General features: G+C 47.4%; 1 protein-coding gene across 7 annotated transcripts in view; it reads right to left on the bottom strand.

Moving 5' to 3' along the window:
* The window catches only part of ABLIM3 (actin binding LIM protein family member 3), a 193,549-nt gene that overhangs the window by 149,907 nt on the left and 28,268 nt on the right, over positions 1 to 15,374 (bottom strand). Inside the window, exons 1-2 of one of the 7 annotated variants that reach the window (XM_089909519.1) lie at positions 10,137 to 10,319; positions 9,222 to 9,317 (exon numbers count right to left, since the gene is read on the bottom strand). Coding sequence is in view for 2 of the 7 variants with exons in the window: in XM_030762775.2 (XP_030618635.2) it covers positions 9,222 to 9,234 (13 nt within the window). In the remaining 5 variants the exon portion in view is untranslated. Of the gene's footprint in view, positions 1 to 9,221; positions 9,642 to 9,699; positions 9,864 to 10,136; positions 10,320 to 15,374 lie in introns of those variants that run through there. The other 6 variants (XM_030762775.2, XM_022590062.3, XM_089909518.1 and 3 more) reach the window with 6 other exon arrangements.

Below are 15,374 nucleotides of genomic sequence, written 5' to 3'. Positions count from 1 at the left end.
GGGGCTACTTTCTGACTACTAACTTATGTTCCCGGGTAGATGGAGTTTCTAGCAATCGACTGGGACCACAGAGTAGAAGAAGGTTTTTTTTCGTTTAAAAAGAATAAGTTTATTAAATTTTAGTTTGAATTTGAAGTGCCTTGGAATATCCAGGTGGGCAACTTAGCAAATGGTCATAAAAATGAAAGTAAGAGACATCTTCATAAAGAAAAAGAGAGTGGATTTTTTAAATTAATGAATTGATTCAACAAGTATCTTTTAAGCACTGACAATGTACTAGGTACTGTGCTTTGCCTTCTATGAATGATTTGCTAGGCTGATTTCTTCCAGAGAAATGAAGAAAAATCTGCTCTCAAGTGAAGAAATGTTAGCATTATCCACTTTCTCACCTTTCTTTCTCACGCAGGAGACCCCCATCATAACAGAGGAGAGGTCTTGAGTAGCCATTTAGGGTCAATGTGTGACCTTTCAGTAATTATCCCTTAGCTGGGTGGGTATATAAACTGACCTTACTGATAGAGAGCTCATGCTGTTGACTAGATGTCCTCCACTGGAGCAGGCATGTCCCATATGTCACAACAATCTCTGGAACAGCCCAGCCTCGCAGGGTACCTTCCTTTGGCTGGAAAAGGTACCCAGAGCTGGGACCAGTTATCCAGAACTGCTTTCCTTTGGTCTATGTCCCACCCCCTACTAACAGATTCCCCTGGAAGTGAAACTGACCTCTAGGAGATGGGGGTAGGACATTGTTTGCCCAACTGTAACCAACAGGATATGATCTCACCCTCTGGGAATGGGTCAGCTGGGGAAATAAGAACATGAAGCAGGATTTTGTTCACTGCAAGAGTACTTTACAGCACGGCATTGTTAATCAACTGCTAACTCCAGACAGAACTGTCTCCTATGATGAACAGATATGCTGCGGTTTCCTCAGATCTGTTTGATGTTATATGGATCATCTACTAGACTAGGGTTAAAAAATTCAAATGCCCATATATAAAATAAGCAATAAGGATTTACTGTATAGCACAGAGAACCATACTCAATATAATAACTTATAATGGAAAAAAAAAGAAAAAAAAATATACACGAATCACTTTGCTGTATACCTGAAACTAACACAATACTGTAAATCAATTATACTTCAATTCAAAATAAATTCAAATGCCTACAGTGGCAAGGTAACAGAAAAATATTAAGCTGTCCTTGTGCAATGTAATAGGAAGTGGTGGCAACTGTGGCTCTCTAGAGACCAGTACATGCCCCCCTGAATGCAGGCAATTCTACTTACTGTTGTCTGTCATGTAGGAACATAGAGGCAGGGATGCAAGGTCTTTCAACTGTTTTTAAAGAGAAGCTAGAAATCCCAATTTTGATTTCTGAGTGTTTGCAAATAATTCAAACTCACTGAAAAGCTGGTGTAGGGCAAATAAAACACGTCTCATCATGCTGGCCACCAGCTGGCCCATTTTGGCGGACCTGTATGATCCACGAAAACAAGGACCATGCCTGATATATTTACTGCTGTGTCTCCAGCAACATGCTTGGCACAGAGCTGGTGGTCAGTAAATATTTGTTGAGTGAACAAATGAACAATCCAATTCTTATTATCCATGCTGGACGTTCCCAGGAAGTAGGTAGATTGAAAAACACCACCACGACTGTAAATTCCATTTCACTGTTGAAATGCTACACTTGTGCATAATGACCAGAATAGGGGTAAGGTGGGGAGTGTGTTTTCTGCAGACAGACTGACTGTGGAACACTGAGTCAGCACGGTCCTCTTTTCTGGGCACCTCCTACGTGTGAACACTCCCCTTCAAGTTCTCAGGGGCAGGCTCCACCTCTGCTGGTCAGAGCTAGTAAAATGAGGGTTTAAACATCAAGACTAGGTGGATAACCAATTATCAGCATCCTACACTAGCCCTGGGGAGTGGCCAGTATTCAGGAAAACTGATCCACAGGGAAATATTTTCCTTGAGGAGTCATTTACTTAACAAACACTATGTTACGGATTTAATCGTGTCCCCTCAAATTTGTATAGAGATGTCCTAAGCCCTAGTACTGCAGAATGTGACCTTATTTGGATATGTGGTCTTTAGAGAGGTAATCAAGTTAAAAATGATGTCATTAGGGTGGGCCCTCATCCAGTAAGACTGGTGTCCTTATCAAAAGGGGAAATCTGGACACAGAGATATGCATAGACAGAAAACGAATGTCAAGAGAAAACAGAGGGAAGATGGCCACCCACAACCAAGGAGAGGGGCCTGGAGCAGATCCTTTCCTCATGGCCCTCAGAAGGAACCAACCCTGCTGACACTTTGATTTTGGACTTTCAGCTCCAGAACTGGGAGACAATACATCTCTGTCATTTAAGCCACCCAGTTTGTAGTACTTTTGTGTTATGGCAGCTCTGGCAAACTAATATACACTATGTTTATTCGTTTTATAAACATTTGCTATATGCCAGGCACTGTTTTAAGCAATTCACAACTCAACTTATTCTTTATAACAACTTTGTGAAGAGGCACTATTACTACACCCCCTGTGATGATCATTCGAGATGAGGATCAGAGGTACAGAGAAGGTAAGTGACTTGCCCAAGCACACACAGCAAGGAAAGGGCAGGGCTGGAAGGCGAACCCAGCTGTGCCCTTTAAAAACAATTTAACTGGCGAAACACCCAACAAGTAAGAGGTACTCACACACTTCTGGTTGTTTTCTGTTCTTTACAATGGTACTGGCTAATGCCGGGTATTAGCCAGTTGTTGACATTCATGGACACCAGATGTTATCTCAGTCAGATAAAGCTTTTGCCAGATAGGAGTGTTGGCGTTCAGAACTGATATCACTTCCTTTATGCAACGCAAGTACTCTTGAAATCACATTGTGATTTGCAGAGATGTGTTATACTCATTTTGGACTGTTTTAACCTTGTTCCTTATATTATTCCTCTAACCATCCTTTAGCCTTAAGTGGTCCTTTGTCAACAAGTGCTCCATTCATTTGGGAAGCACTGTTTAAAAACAAATCTCTATTCCTATGAAGTATACAATCATCTCTATTTCATCTGTTTTGCAAATTTAGAATTTCTTTAGAGAGTATCCTCCTGTGTTTGTGTTTACAATGGATCCTTTCCTCTAGGAATTCTTAGAGTTCCTGACCTGGGCAATGACATTAGCAGAGGAAGGTCATCATGCTCCTTGTGCTGGGTGTCTTCAATGCTGAAATCCCTTGCCTTCCCAGATCCACTCTGCTCCCTCTCTATCCTGGGAGGCTGACCATGGTGGGCCCATCAAGCCAGAGCCTTCCTTGCCCTCTGGCTCCTGGTTGGATCGGGTACCATAGGAAATCCAAGGGAGGAAGGAGAGAGAGGTCAGGATATTTATTCCCCTGGTTCCTTCCTTGGGGTGTTGCCTTCCGGGAGCCAGAGGCCACAGCTCCTACCAGGCAGTCCCTCCCCTACAGCTTACTGGGTCTCTGGCTTCCTTTTTTTTTTTTTTCCTTTTTAGGTCTGGGGGCAGGTGTGGTAAGAGTGGTAATGGGTCGCTGTTACTAGCCTCCCAGTCTTGGGCCATCCTGGCTTCTCCTTGTTTCTCTACACCCTTCTCACACACTTGCAAAGACTCCTCCTGTTTAACTCCCCTCAAATTGCACATCTGTTCCCTGCCAGGACCCTAAGACAGACTCCTCTTCTCTTTCACCCTATAACTCGATCAGGTGCAAGGCCATGCAGACTTTATTTTCTAAAGCATCTTTCCCCTTATTTCTATTCTTACAGCCACCCAAATCCTGGCCATCAGACCTTTTCTGAACTAGGCTAATTGTCTCTCGTCTAGGATCTAACTTCCTGCCTTGCCCTTTTAGACTCAGGCCATACACAGTACCAGGTTCATCATCTTCCTGAAGGCTTCCTGAAAGCCACGGCTCCCTTATGTACAGAACCCAGCGCTGGCCACAATACCAGCAGAACAGGCTAACTTTCAACTAGAGGGGTTGGCTCTTATGACACCATCATTTCAGAACTTTGTTCTACTCAACGGCCAACTCAACTTATGATTCAACTTCATTCCCTGAGACCCACCACCACTGAGTTTCTCATGTTATTTCACTTAATCCCCACAACAACCCGAATGGCACTACTGCCAACATTTTATAATAACAAAAATTCAGGTTGAGACATGATCTATCCTGTCCAATATTATAGAGAGACTACATGACAGATCTTAGATTTGAACTCAGGAATCCATACCCCAAAGCTTGGGCTTTTACTGCCCCAGTGTGCTGTCTGCTATCCCATGACATCTTTTTTTTTTTTTAACGGTACGCGGGCCTCTCACTGTTGTGGCCTCTCCCCTTGCAGAGCACAGGCTCTGGACACGCAGGCTCAGCGGCCATGGCTCACAGGCCCAGCTGCTCCGCGGCATGTGGGATCTTCCCAGACCGGGGCACGAACCCGTGTCCCCTGCATCGGCAGGCGGACTCTCAACCACTGTGCCACCAGGGAAGCCCTCCCATGACATCTTTGTGAGGGTTATATGACCCCTTAATGCTCTATTCAACAAAACAAAGTCTACTCCAAAAAAGTAGCTTGTTGGCATGCCAATCCATGATAACAACCAAGGAAGGGGCCATCAGAAGAAGCCAATAAAATGAGGGAGAATGGTTCTTGGTACCACTGTACGTGGTATGCAGGACGCTCTCCAACCTCAAGGGTGAGCCAGCGCTGGCTCTGTGCCTAGGAAAGCCACAGGCTTCAGGAGCTCTGGGAGTTCCAACCCAAGCAAAGCACAGCATTTTACGACATACAGAATTGACTCTGGTGCTCAGGCCCTCTGATGCTCTGGGGTCAACTCAGTCTCCCCTGGCTTTGATTCCCAGGTCTTGGGAATTCCTGGGGCCAACAGAGAATGGGAGACACTGACAGGGAATAACCAAAGACTTACTGTTGCCTAAGAAAATGCACATTAGGTGGTGAGGCCCTCATGGCTCTGGGGATTATGTGAGCACAAGGGGTCTGGGGTCAGCTCTTTTCTTGCTCTGTAGGTTCAGGAAAATGAGACCCAGGGGTGAGTGTGTGATGATACAGACCAAGCTCTGAAGGAACAGGGCCAAGGTGCACAGAGGAGAACATCATGGGGGACTGTTAGCTGGACTGGGGCTGGGAAGGTAAGGAGGGGCCATCCTGGGTGAACAGGGGTGGTGGGCAGAGGGGCTGGTGCTGGTGGCAGGGAACTTTCCAGGAGGGAATTGAAGGAGGCAAACATGACAGGAACATGGAGACCGTAGAGGCACATGTGGATGAGGTTGGGCTGTGAGCAAGGCTGGGCCACAGGGGACCCTCCAGGCCTTGCTGAGGGGTTTCCTCCTGCATCTTAAGAGCAATGGGATCTGCATTTTAAGCGAAGTGTGATGCGGAGGGTGGATGAGGAGACTGAAGGGGGCTGGAGTAGGTGAAGGGAGACCAGTTAGGAGGCAGCCTCAGCAGGTTGGAGTCAAATAACAGATCCCTGGAATTAGGTTGGGTGTGCAGGGGGAAGGAAAGGTTGGACAGTAGACACACCCCACAGAGGCCAAGGTACAAATGATGACTGTTTTCCCAGAAGCCCTTGGCCCAGGGGAGGTACCATCTCAGTACTAGCCCTGGGTGGCCTGCTCATGCCTTTGGTATCTTGTTCTCTCTGCAAGGAGCCCTCCTCCCCTTTTCCTTACTGGCTCAGAAGGCTGGAGCCCACCTGTTGCATTCTGCCAGGTCTGGACCACCATCCCACTCTACATCTCCAAAATTACCCATTTCTCTCACAGCCCTGCTTTGTGGTGTGCTAAAGCTCAGCTAGAATTCAGAAGAAAGAATTCTGAGGAAACTAAAATGTACTCTGAGGAGTCACTGACTTGGCACTCCCCTGTTTTTGCCATCTGAGACGTGTTTCTTATTAATAAAAAAAAAAATTACAGGGGCTTCCCTGGTGGCGCAGTGGTTAAGAATCTGCCTGCCAATGCAAGGGACGCAGGTTCGAGCCCTGGTCCGGGAAGATCCCACATGCCACGGAGCAACTAAGCCCGTGTGCCACAACTACTGAGCCTGTGCTCTAGAGCCCGCGAGCCACAACTACTGAAGCCCACGAGCCACAACTACTGAAAGCCCGCGCACCTAGAGCCCATGCTCTGCAACAAGAGAAGCCACTGCAATGAGAGGCCCGTGCACCACAACGAGGAGTGGCCCCCACTCGCTGCAACTAGAGAGAGACCGTACACAGCAGTGAAGACCCAGCGCAGCCAAAAATAATAAATAAAAAATAAACTAAAAAAAAATTTACATATACTTACAAAGCAATCTCTCACAATCCTGTTTAATCCTCAAGATCACACTTCCACATTCCTTTCAATTTATGACAAAGATGTGACATCCGAGAGGCTGAATGACCTGCTCGCTAATTTCATCAAGTCAACAATGACAAGAACCACAATGACTACTGCAGTGACAATGACAGCCTGGCCACCATCACTGACATGATGCCAGCTATGTCCCGGTTACCACTCTCTGAACTTTACACGACACATGAACAATTATCTCCATTCCACTCTGAGGTAGGTCCCATCATTCCCGTTTTGCAGATGACACAACCATGCTGAGGAACACAGTTAATAAGTGAAAACAGGAGAACTAGAACCTGGGCCCACCTGATTGCAGGGCCCACCTGATTGCAGGGCCCGAGCTATATCAACTCTTATGAGCTGTAAGACTGTAGCCGAGGCTCCTCTTCTCCAGATGAAGTGATTAGCAATGTAATAATAAGCGCATGCTTTGCCCCCACCTCAATGGTGACATCTGAACTGTTGGTTAGGCATGGCACACACTGTCGAAAACGTTATGCCTCCAAGTACGTTTCAAAATCCAACAATCAACTGCACTACTTGAAGAAGTTATTGAACATGAGCGAAAAGGTTTCACCTGTAAAACTGGAGCAATAATGCCCATCTCACAGGTTGGATGTGAGAGCCTGGGTAGATGGTGCAGGTGAAATGCATAGCCCAGTGGCTGGTAAAGAGTGAGGACTCAGTAAGTGGAAGTGAAAGAAAAACCGAGTAACAGTTTCTCTTAGGTTCAATTTCAGGCATGAGGATTGAGTTAAGAATTTCACATCCTAAAGGGGAGAGCATTTTTGCTTACATCAGGTCACTCCAAGGACCTCATGCCAACGTTCTGTCCCTGTGACCTTATGACCCTGTCACTCCTTCACTCCTGCAATGTCTGATTTCTACCCTCTCTTTTTGCAGACTCCCAGGGTGGGGAGGAACCTCAATGATGATGAAGCCCAGCCTCTAAGCCTGAGCGTGAGTTTCTCCAGTGTGCCCCAGGCAGCCCTTTAGAGAAGCACTTCCTCTTAGGGCACCTCAGGGGCCCCCAAGACTGTCCAAGTCACTCTGTTTATTTTCCACCACTCCCAGAAAATAAACACACTCTCCCCACTTAGAAAAAGTATATGAGGCTGGAATGGCATTTTTGTTAGTCCTCTTCTTCTACAGTATTCAATTCTATTGGTTGTTATTTGAAAATTTAAAAGAAGTAAAATCTGTTTCCTTCTTTCGGAAATACTCAGTGTTGCTAATGGGACGAGAGTTCCTTATGATTCCAAAGAGAGAAAAGGGCAGGGTCTGTTGCTTGTTACCTTATTTCTTAGTTCCTTGAAAAATAAATGAGCCACCTTTCTCTTCTGTTGTTTAGTGAGAAAGGACTCCAATAAAAAATTTTTTCCCCTAGAGACACTGAGAAGCGACAGGCAGTTCACATCCTTACTTGTCTGAGAGCACACAGATGCAAATATGTGGCCCATTAGGTGATCAGTTCTACCTAATTTTGCTCTTTTCCTGAGCCTGGTGTGAAACCGCGGCCCTGTTCCAGATTGTCAAAATCAAGAGGCAAAATTCTTGGGCTGTAAGAGGCAGAGGGAGTCCAGCTACACTCGCTTGCTTAGCATAGCTATGTAATACACAAAGGAAGACAGCAGAGAGATGAGTCATACAAATACATAGTAAATAAATATATTTCATTTCCATCTCCCTGGCTTTCGCTTTGTTTTCCCCCCTTCCATGCCATAAGCCTTAAAATGGAGGGAGGGTGAGGAAACTGGGTTTGGTCTGGGCACAGCCTCAGAAGGTATAGATTTCTATGGCCTTGCTTCTCAGCTCTAGCTTTTTTAGAAGAAACTTGCAGATTCTGAGATTAGAAGGACCTCTAATTCAACCCTTCTCATTTCACAGATGAGCAATTTGGGATCCAGAGAGGAGATGGCAAAGTCATAGACCCAGGGAAGTGAATGTTCCTAGGGGTTCTCTGGTTTAACAACCCCGCCTGCTGCTAAATAACCCAGACAAGCAAAGCTGGCCGGGAGGCAGGAGGGGGGACTTGAACCCCGACCTCCTTCCAGGTGGCACCCATGCCACCCGCCCCAGCAGGTGCCCATGGTCAAAGGGACTATATTGAGGAGAAAGGGATTGGGCCTCGTATTTCTTACTGCATTTCTCAGCGGCTGGGGCTCAGCCCAGCAGCAAAATGTCTGGTGCTGGCTCTGCAAAGCAGTTGCTGCTTCTGGGATGTTAAGAGACCTTGGCCGAAGGGTTTGTCTCTTTTCTCTCATTCTCATGATGGCTAAAGAGCCTGCAGATGTGTGAAAAAATCAGCCCTGTGCCCCTGGGGCTGCCTGCACACAAGAGCAGGATATTTCACAATCTCCAGACCCAAAGGTGGCTTCCTGATGATTTGTTTATCAAACTGCTCGTTCCTATCCCACGGCCTGCCCACATCCACTCACCCACCCACCAGCCCGAGGCCAGCCTCCCTGCTCCTCCCGGCTCCAGGACAAGCAGGGCCTTCCTTGGCTTTCCAGCTGTGAGCCCAGAGGTCTCCTCAGAGCCCCCCGAGTCAGACAATGGCCACACTACTGCTTCCGAGGCCTTGCCAGGCATTGCTAGAAGGAGACAAGCAGCCTTCCCCACACAGACAAGTGGCGCTGCCAATAAAACATGAGCACATCATCATGAAAAGCCGGAGCCACATCCCTGTGCCCAGGAGGGAGCACAGAAAGGACCAAGGAGGAGCCTGGGGGCCATGTGTCCCCCCGTGCCAGGCTTCTTCCTCCTTCCAGGCAGCCCCAGCGCCGGCTCCTGCACCTCCCGCCCCCACCCTGTTCCCATGGCAAAGAAGAGGAGGACCCACTTACTGCTCGTGTTCATGGTGATGCCTTTGAACTGGGTCTTTCAATACGGAGACTCCAGATGCTTTTTAAATCTTGCGATCTTCCGACCTCACTCATCACCTGGGGGTGAAAAGGGCAGTCCAGTGTCAGCTCTGTATCCTCAGGTGCTCTCTTTCTGCTGTCCCCCTCTCAGTCTGGGCTGTAGCCCCTGGCCTTGAAGGCGAGGGGGCTAATAGGCGCAGGTGAGAGCAGCAAGGAGGAGGAGGCAGAGAGGACGCGGGAGCCGGGTCCGTCCGCTCCTGGGACCCGACTGCCGGGCAGAAACAGGGCTGGCAGCGCCTGCTCGCGCGCACCCCGACTATTGCAGCCCAGCGGCTCGGGAGCCCAAAGGGGGTGTGGACCACAGGGAGGCAGGGCGGGGGCAGCGCGCGGGGCGCCGGGCTCCGCTGGGCAGGGCGTCCCCACCCGGGCGCCGCGGGCAGCGACCCGCCCCAGGACCCACCTCTCGGCCAGCGTCGGGAGCCAGAGGCCCCTGCCCGGGCCCCTGCGACCGGTTCATGAATCCTGGTCCTCGTCTGGGGTCTCGAATTCCAAGGCGAGCAAAGCGAAATAGGAGAGCTCGACATCCATGATGCCGGCTCTCGGGGTGGCTGCGCAGGGGGCGCGGCCGCTCGCTGCTGCCACCTGCTGGACGCGTCGGCGCGTGTCCAGGCCCCGCCCCGCCCGGGCTTCTCCCTGGGTGCTGGGCTGTGAAGGGGGACGGATGGGACCCTGTGTACTGCGGCCAACAAGGGGGTGCTTGAGTGCTGTTTCCCTTCCTTGATTCTGGGGTCTAAGGACTAGACCATGATAGGAAAATAGACCCTTCATGGGGAGGGGCTGTGAAGAAAGGATTGGCTTTGCAGGAAGACAGTGTTCACTTCCAACTCTGCTTCTCACCAGCTGGGTGTAGTCTGGTCTTGAGCAGGAGACTGCTGTCTCTGCCTCTTCGTCCCCAAGTGTAGAAGGTGGCGACTGGACACGTGGATAAGAGATTAGGGGTTCCTCCAGTCTGCTAACTTCTGTCCCTACCTCCCCCTTCATACCCCTTATCACTGACCGATTTGTTACAATATTTTTAATCATCCCTCTTCTCCATGAGAATATTAGCTCCATCAAAGTATGGGTCTTGTCAGTTGGCATCACTGCCAGGCCCTCAATACCTAGAAGAGCACCTGGCACATAGTGGGTATCAATAAATATTTGTTGACAGAATGCCCCAGGTTTCTCCTGGATCTAGTATCGTGCAGCCCTCAAGAGTAGAAGCTCCAGGAACGCCCGCCTTGAAATACCTCCCTGTCTGAGGCAAACAGCAGGTGTGTACCCTCATGACTCAACCTCACTGGTTCACCCAGTTTTGTATGGCCAAAAGTTTTCTTTTTCCTGGCATCAGTTTTTGTAGGTGTGTATTAAAGAGACCTAAATTCTGATTCTCTTGGTCATGGTGAATTCAGCGAGGTGAGATATTTTACATTCCCCTGACTACTTGCCCTGTCACCTTCTGAACCTAGTTCGTCATCACAGAACCATGATTTTGGAGTGCAGAAGAACAAGACTGAAAGGACACATAATCCCTGTCTATACCATGTCTCTGGTTAGAGCACGGGTAGAATAAAAAAGCTGTGAACACTCACACCCCCAATTTGTAGACAAGGAAACAGTGGGTCAGAGAGGCTGAGCCACCGGCCCTCAGACACACAATATGTGGTGGCAGAACTGGACTAGAGCTTCTCGTTTCTAGGTTGGTCCCTTGTGACAGTGAGTCACTGCATCAGAGTCTGAGAGGCCAGGGTAAGGGTAGGTGGCCATCCTCTTAAAACTGGGGAAAGAACATCTTTTAGGTAAATACAATGTTTCTACCTTACACAGGGTGAAAAACTTTGATATGGCTCAGGACTCCAAGATGTGACAGCCATTAAAGGATCTTTAGATAAATTGAAGGGTAATGGTTGAAACACGTTTTGATAGCTTATTAGGAGTTGTCGCCAATGGAGGGGGAACCTCCTCACAATTTTGTTTGTATAATAATCACCTGAGAGATCTGCAAAAATGGCTCCTGGTTCCCTTGCTCTGCATTTTAAACAAGCATCCCAGGTGATTCACCACTCTTTGCTACTGAAAAGGCCTAGAATAACTTTGAAAACATAGTAGTGCTTAATACATACTTAAATGATTCTCAAAGATCTCTTTAGAGACCCCCTACGTTTTCAGATTGAGTTTCTTTATTCAATTCCCAAGTTACATGTAACTTGCTAGGTTCTAATTTTTTTTCGCCCTGGGAGAAAGTTCAGGTAAATTTAATATGTAAAATTAAGACTTTTCAGTGAACATATTTAGTTATCACCCAAAACCTCAATGTTCAGAACTTTTCAGATTTCAGGTTTACATAGTCAAATAAAAGCATATCATTCATTCAGCAGTCATTTATTGTGTGTCTACTCGGTGCTAGGCCCTGTGCTGACAGCTGGGGATACAAGAAGACAGACAAGGACCCTGGCCTCCTGGAGCATAAATCTTTGAGGAGGAGTGAGGATAGACAGTAACTAACTAAGCCAAGTGTGAATTAGGTAAACAAGATGGTGGCTTGGTTAAGAGCTCAGGAGCAGTTTCCAGCCTGGCTGATTTTCAGTCTTAGCTCCATCGCTTACTAGCAAGAGACTCAGCCTCTATAAGCCTCAAATTCTTCATCTGTAAAATGGTTATAATATGGTACCTACCTCATGGATTGTTGTGTGTATGATAATATTCAGTGTAATGCTTGGCAAATGAAGACGATGTATGCTAATTATTATCATCCCTCATTTATACCTACCCTCAGAGACAGTCCTGTCATTTTCTACTGATGTAGAACTTTTGGGCTTTTCCATAGAGTGGTAGCCATGAAAATATGCCTCAGGATTTTCCAATTACAGGGGGCTTAACTGACCAGTTCTTCTTGTCTAGGGTCCTTTTAATACTACATCCAGCTGGGTGCTGATGAATTCAGCTCTTTGGAGAGACCATTGGTCCAGTCTAAAAGCTCCAATTAGCTTCTGTTGGGGAAACAATCTTATCTTCCCTGCACAGTTATTAGGATAGGAAGAAAAGGGTTAAAAGAGGCTAAAAAAGCAATACCCGTGAGGATGTCCACAACAATCAGAGGCAGCCGGGAAGGACGCAGGAGGAAGCTGGGGGTGGGATCCTTGGTGGAATCAGCTGTGAAAATCATCAGGAAAGCAGAATCTTGGCTCTGCCCTCACAAGAGAATGGAGCTGAGAACCGCAGAGCAGAGGGTCCCTTTGTTTGGAAGTTTGTTTTGAACTTTATGACTCCAGAAAGGAGATAAACAAGTCTCACTCAGGCGAATGCTCCTGGTGTTGGAAAACCAGGTGGCAAAACCATTGGGAGACAGATAATGGGAAAGAGGAAAACTTGGGGGCTTCACCCAGGCCGCTGCCCCCATTATGCTTCTCTTCTCCTCAAAGAGCCCCCTTCTTTCCTGACTTCCTGTCCCTAACTGGGGTGGTCCCTGGCTCTCCTCTCCACTTTCTGCCCCCTCATTGCTATTATTGCCTAACACGGCCCTAGGCCCCGACTTTTCTTTCCAGTTGCGTTTCTCTTGTTCCCATCCAGCTCCATCCTATACTTCTGTCCTCCACATCAGCCTGCCCCCCTCACCCCACTCCTGTGCTGCTCCTGGCCGTTCATGAGCACACTCTCATCCATCCTCATTTTGAATACAAAAATCCTTCTGGCCTATGAGAGGTGGGAACAGTGGGCAGAGATAGATACTTGTGATCTGACAGTTTCTACTTGCCATCCCTAGACTATTTGAATATCCCTCCAAGAGGGAGTACTATACTTATTTTTATTTGAAAAATAATATGTAGTTTTTAATGACATGAGACAGATCTACATGCAGTAGTGAGGGAAGATTTTCACTGTATATGATTAAGTAAGAAAAGAAAATTGCAGAAAAATATATACAGTATGTCCTTCTTTAGGATAATGTATATATGTGGGTATATTGTATTATATATGATATAATATATATATAATACAGCGAACATACAGCATATACAAAATATATCACGTAAAATAGTTAAACCATTTTTTCCACAAATGGGATCCTATATAGGTACTACATATACATAGATCTATAATGCATAGAGAAAGACCTGGAAGGGCACACTCCTAATTACCAGGCCCTCGGTTCAGGTGAGCTTTTGGATTATGTAGGTTTAACAAAATCATTTGGACACATGTAAGACGAGAGATTTTGGCAGTAATTTATGTAAAGAACTAAGGTATGCCTTCCTTTTTTAGTTCATTCATTCATTTGTTCATTTATTCAACAACTTCTGATTGAGTGTTTCTCCCATGCCAAGCACTGTGTGGCCAGGAACAGTGGGGAGGACACAATACATAAACACACAGACTTATTATTGCAATCTGCAAAGTAAGAGAAGAGGGGGCAATCATGGACACTAAGGGATGGGTGTCTCCCTAACAGGTGACATTTGAGCTGAGGCTAAAGAGGAAGGAACCACCATCATGATTTGGTGTAGGGCTGGGGGAAAGAGAGGGTGCAGAATTAAGCGGCAAAAGAGAATCACAGGTCCGTGGGGGAGGCAGGACAGGACACAAGTGATGGGTCTCAAGCCTTCTTTGTGGAAGAGCTGAGTGGAATGCAAATAGTCAAGACCACGTTCAGGATTAATGGACCTGGAACGGAAGTGGCTCCACTGGGCTGGGAGGTTGGAGGTCCTGCTTACAGTCCTGACGCAGCAGGATGTGAATTAGCCTGGAGGCGGTGGAATAAAATGGTGTGAATTAGAGTCCTGACTCTGCTCTTCACAGCTGTGTGACCTTAGGGGAGTGACTTAACCTCTCTAGGCCATAGCTTCTTAGCATGTAAAGCTGAGATTATAGCAATACCTCCCTCACTGAGAGCATCAACAGCAATGACAGATATAACGACTTAGCACCATGTCAGGCATCCAGTACGTGCTCATACATCTGGCTCTTATTTGCTTTGGAACAACCAGACTGACTGGTAAGGTGACACTCTCTGGGCCAGAGTTTCTACATTTACAAATGGAAGACTGGACCACATGAGTTCTGAGGTTCCTTTCACTCTAATGCTATTGGTTCTAAGCATTTGAGTGTCCTGTGGTTGGAGTTTGGCAGAAGGTCTGACCATGTTCTAGGCTGGTGCAGGGACCCTTGATCCCCCAGGTTTGTGATGAGACCCAGGTCTGAGTGAAGAGTGGTCTTCCCCCCAGGAGAGGTGTGGTAATTCCTAACCCCATGTCTGCACCTCTTTTCTTCCTGGAGAAGCTCCCAAAACTACGTGGAATTGGCAGGACGCAGGCCTGTTTTTCTGGTTGAGACAGCTTTGTGATGGGGGCCATGCTTTTCCTCTTGTTCCTCATATTGTTTTGTGGAGAAATGTTAAAAAAAAAAAAATCAAAGGGGTTCCTGAGGTCTTTGGGAAGCTTCGGGGGGGGGAACAAAGGAACTGGCTTTGAGATCAGAGTGTCGGGGGCTGCAGCGCTGGCTGCGGGGGGCTCCGGGCAGACGGTCCCACTGCAGGGTTCTGCTGAGGACTCAAGCTCACATCCGACCGCAGCTTGAACCTCCTTCCTGACAGCCACCCTGCCGGCAGAAGCAAGGAGATGGGGTGGAGCCAGCTCCGGATGGGAATCTGGGAGACATGAGAGCTGGACTCAGGCCTGCCGTTCCCTTGGCCAGCCTTCTCTGGGCTCAGTTTCCGTGTTGGTACAACCTAAAAGGGACCTCAGTGAACCTATCCTACTCTTCCACTTTACGGATTAAGAGATTGTCTTACCCAATTATTATTCACCAATAATTTCTCTTCTGCTTACGGTTCTGCTGGTAGTGCCCTCTTCTGCTGTGCTTCCCTTAGATAAAGTCAGTCATTTCCTTAAGATTCCCTCAAGTCTCATCTTCTCCTGGAAGTCACCCTCTGGGCTCAGATCAGTCATTAAGGGGGCCCCCTTATCTTAGACCCTCCCTCCCTTTGGCTCCCAGCACAGGGGGATTCCTTGGCCTTTCAGTGAGTTTGTCCATCTTGGAAACTGCACACATGCTGTTTGTTCCCTATACCTGGTTTGCTTTTCTCCTGTTTCTTTGCAA

The sequence above is a fragment of the Delphinapterus leucas genome, chromosome 3, assembly GCF_059928025.1.
Source record: "Delphinapterus leucas isolate spDelLeu-1000000601 "Yukka" chromosome 3, BTC_Dleu_Yukka2, whole genome shotgun sequence".
In the NCBI taxonomy this organism is placed as follows: domain Eukaryota; kingdom Metazoa; phylum Chordata; class Mammalia; order Artiodactyla; family Monodontidae; genus Delphinapterus; species Delphinapterus leucas.
Note: the sequence above shows the minus strand (reverse complement) of the source record. Positions and strands in the feature narration are given on the sequence as shown.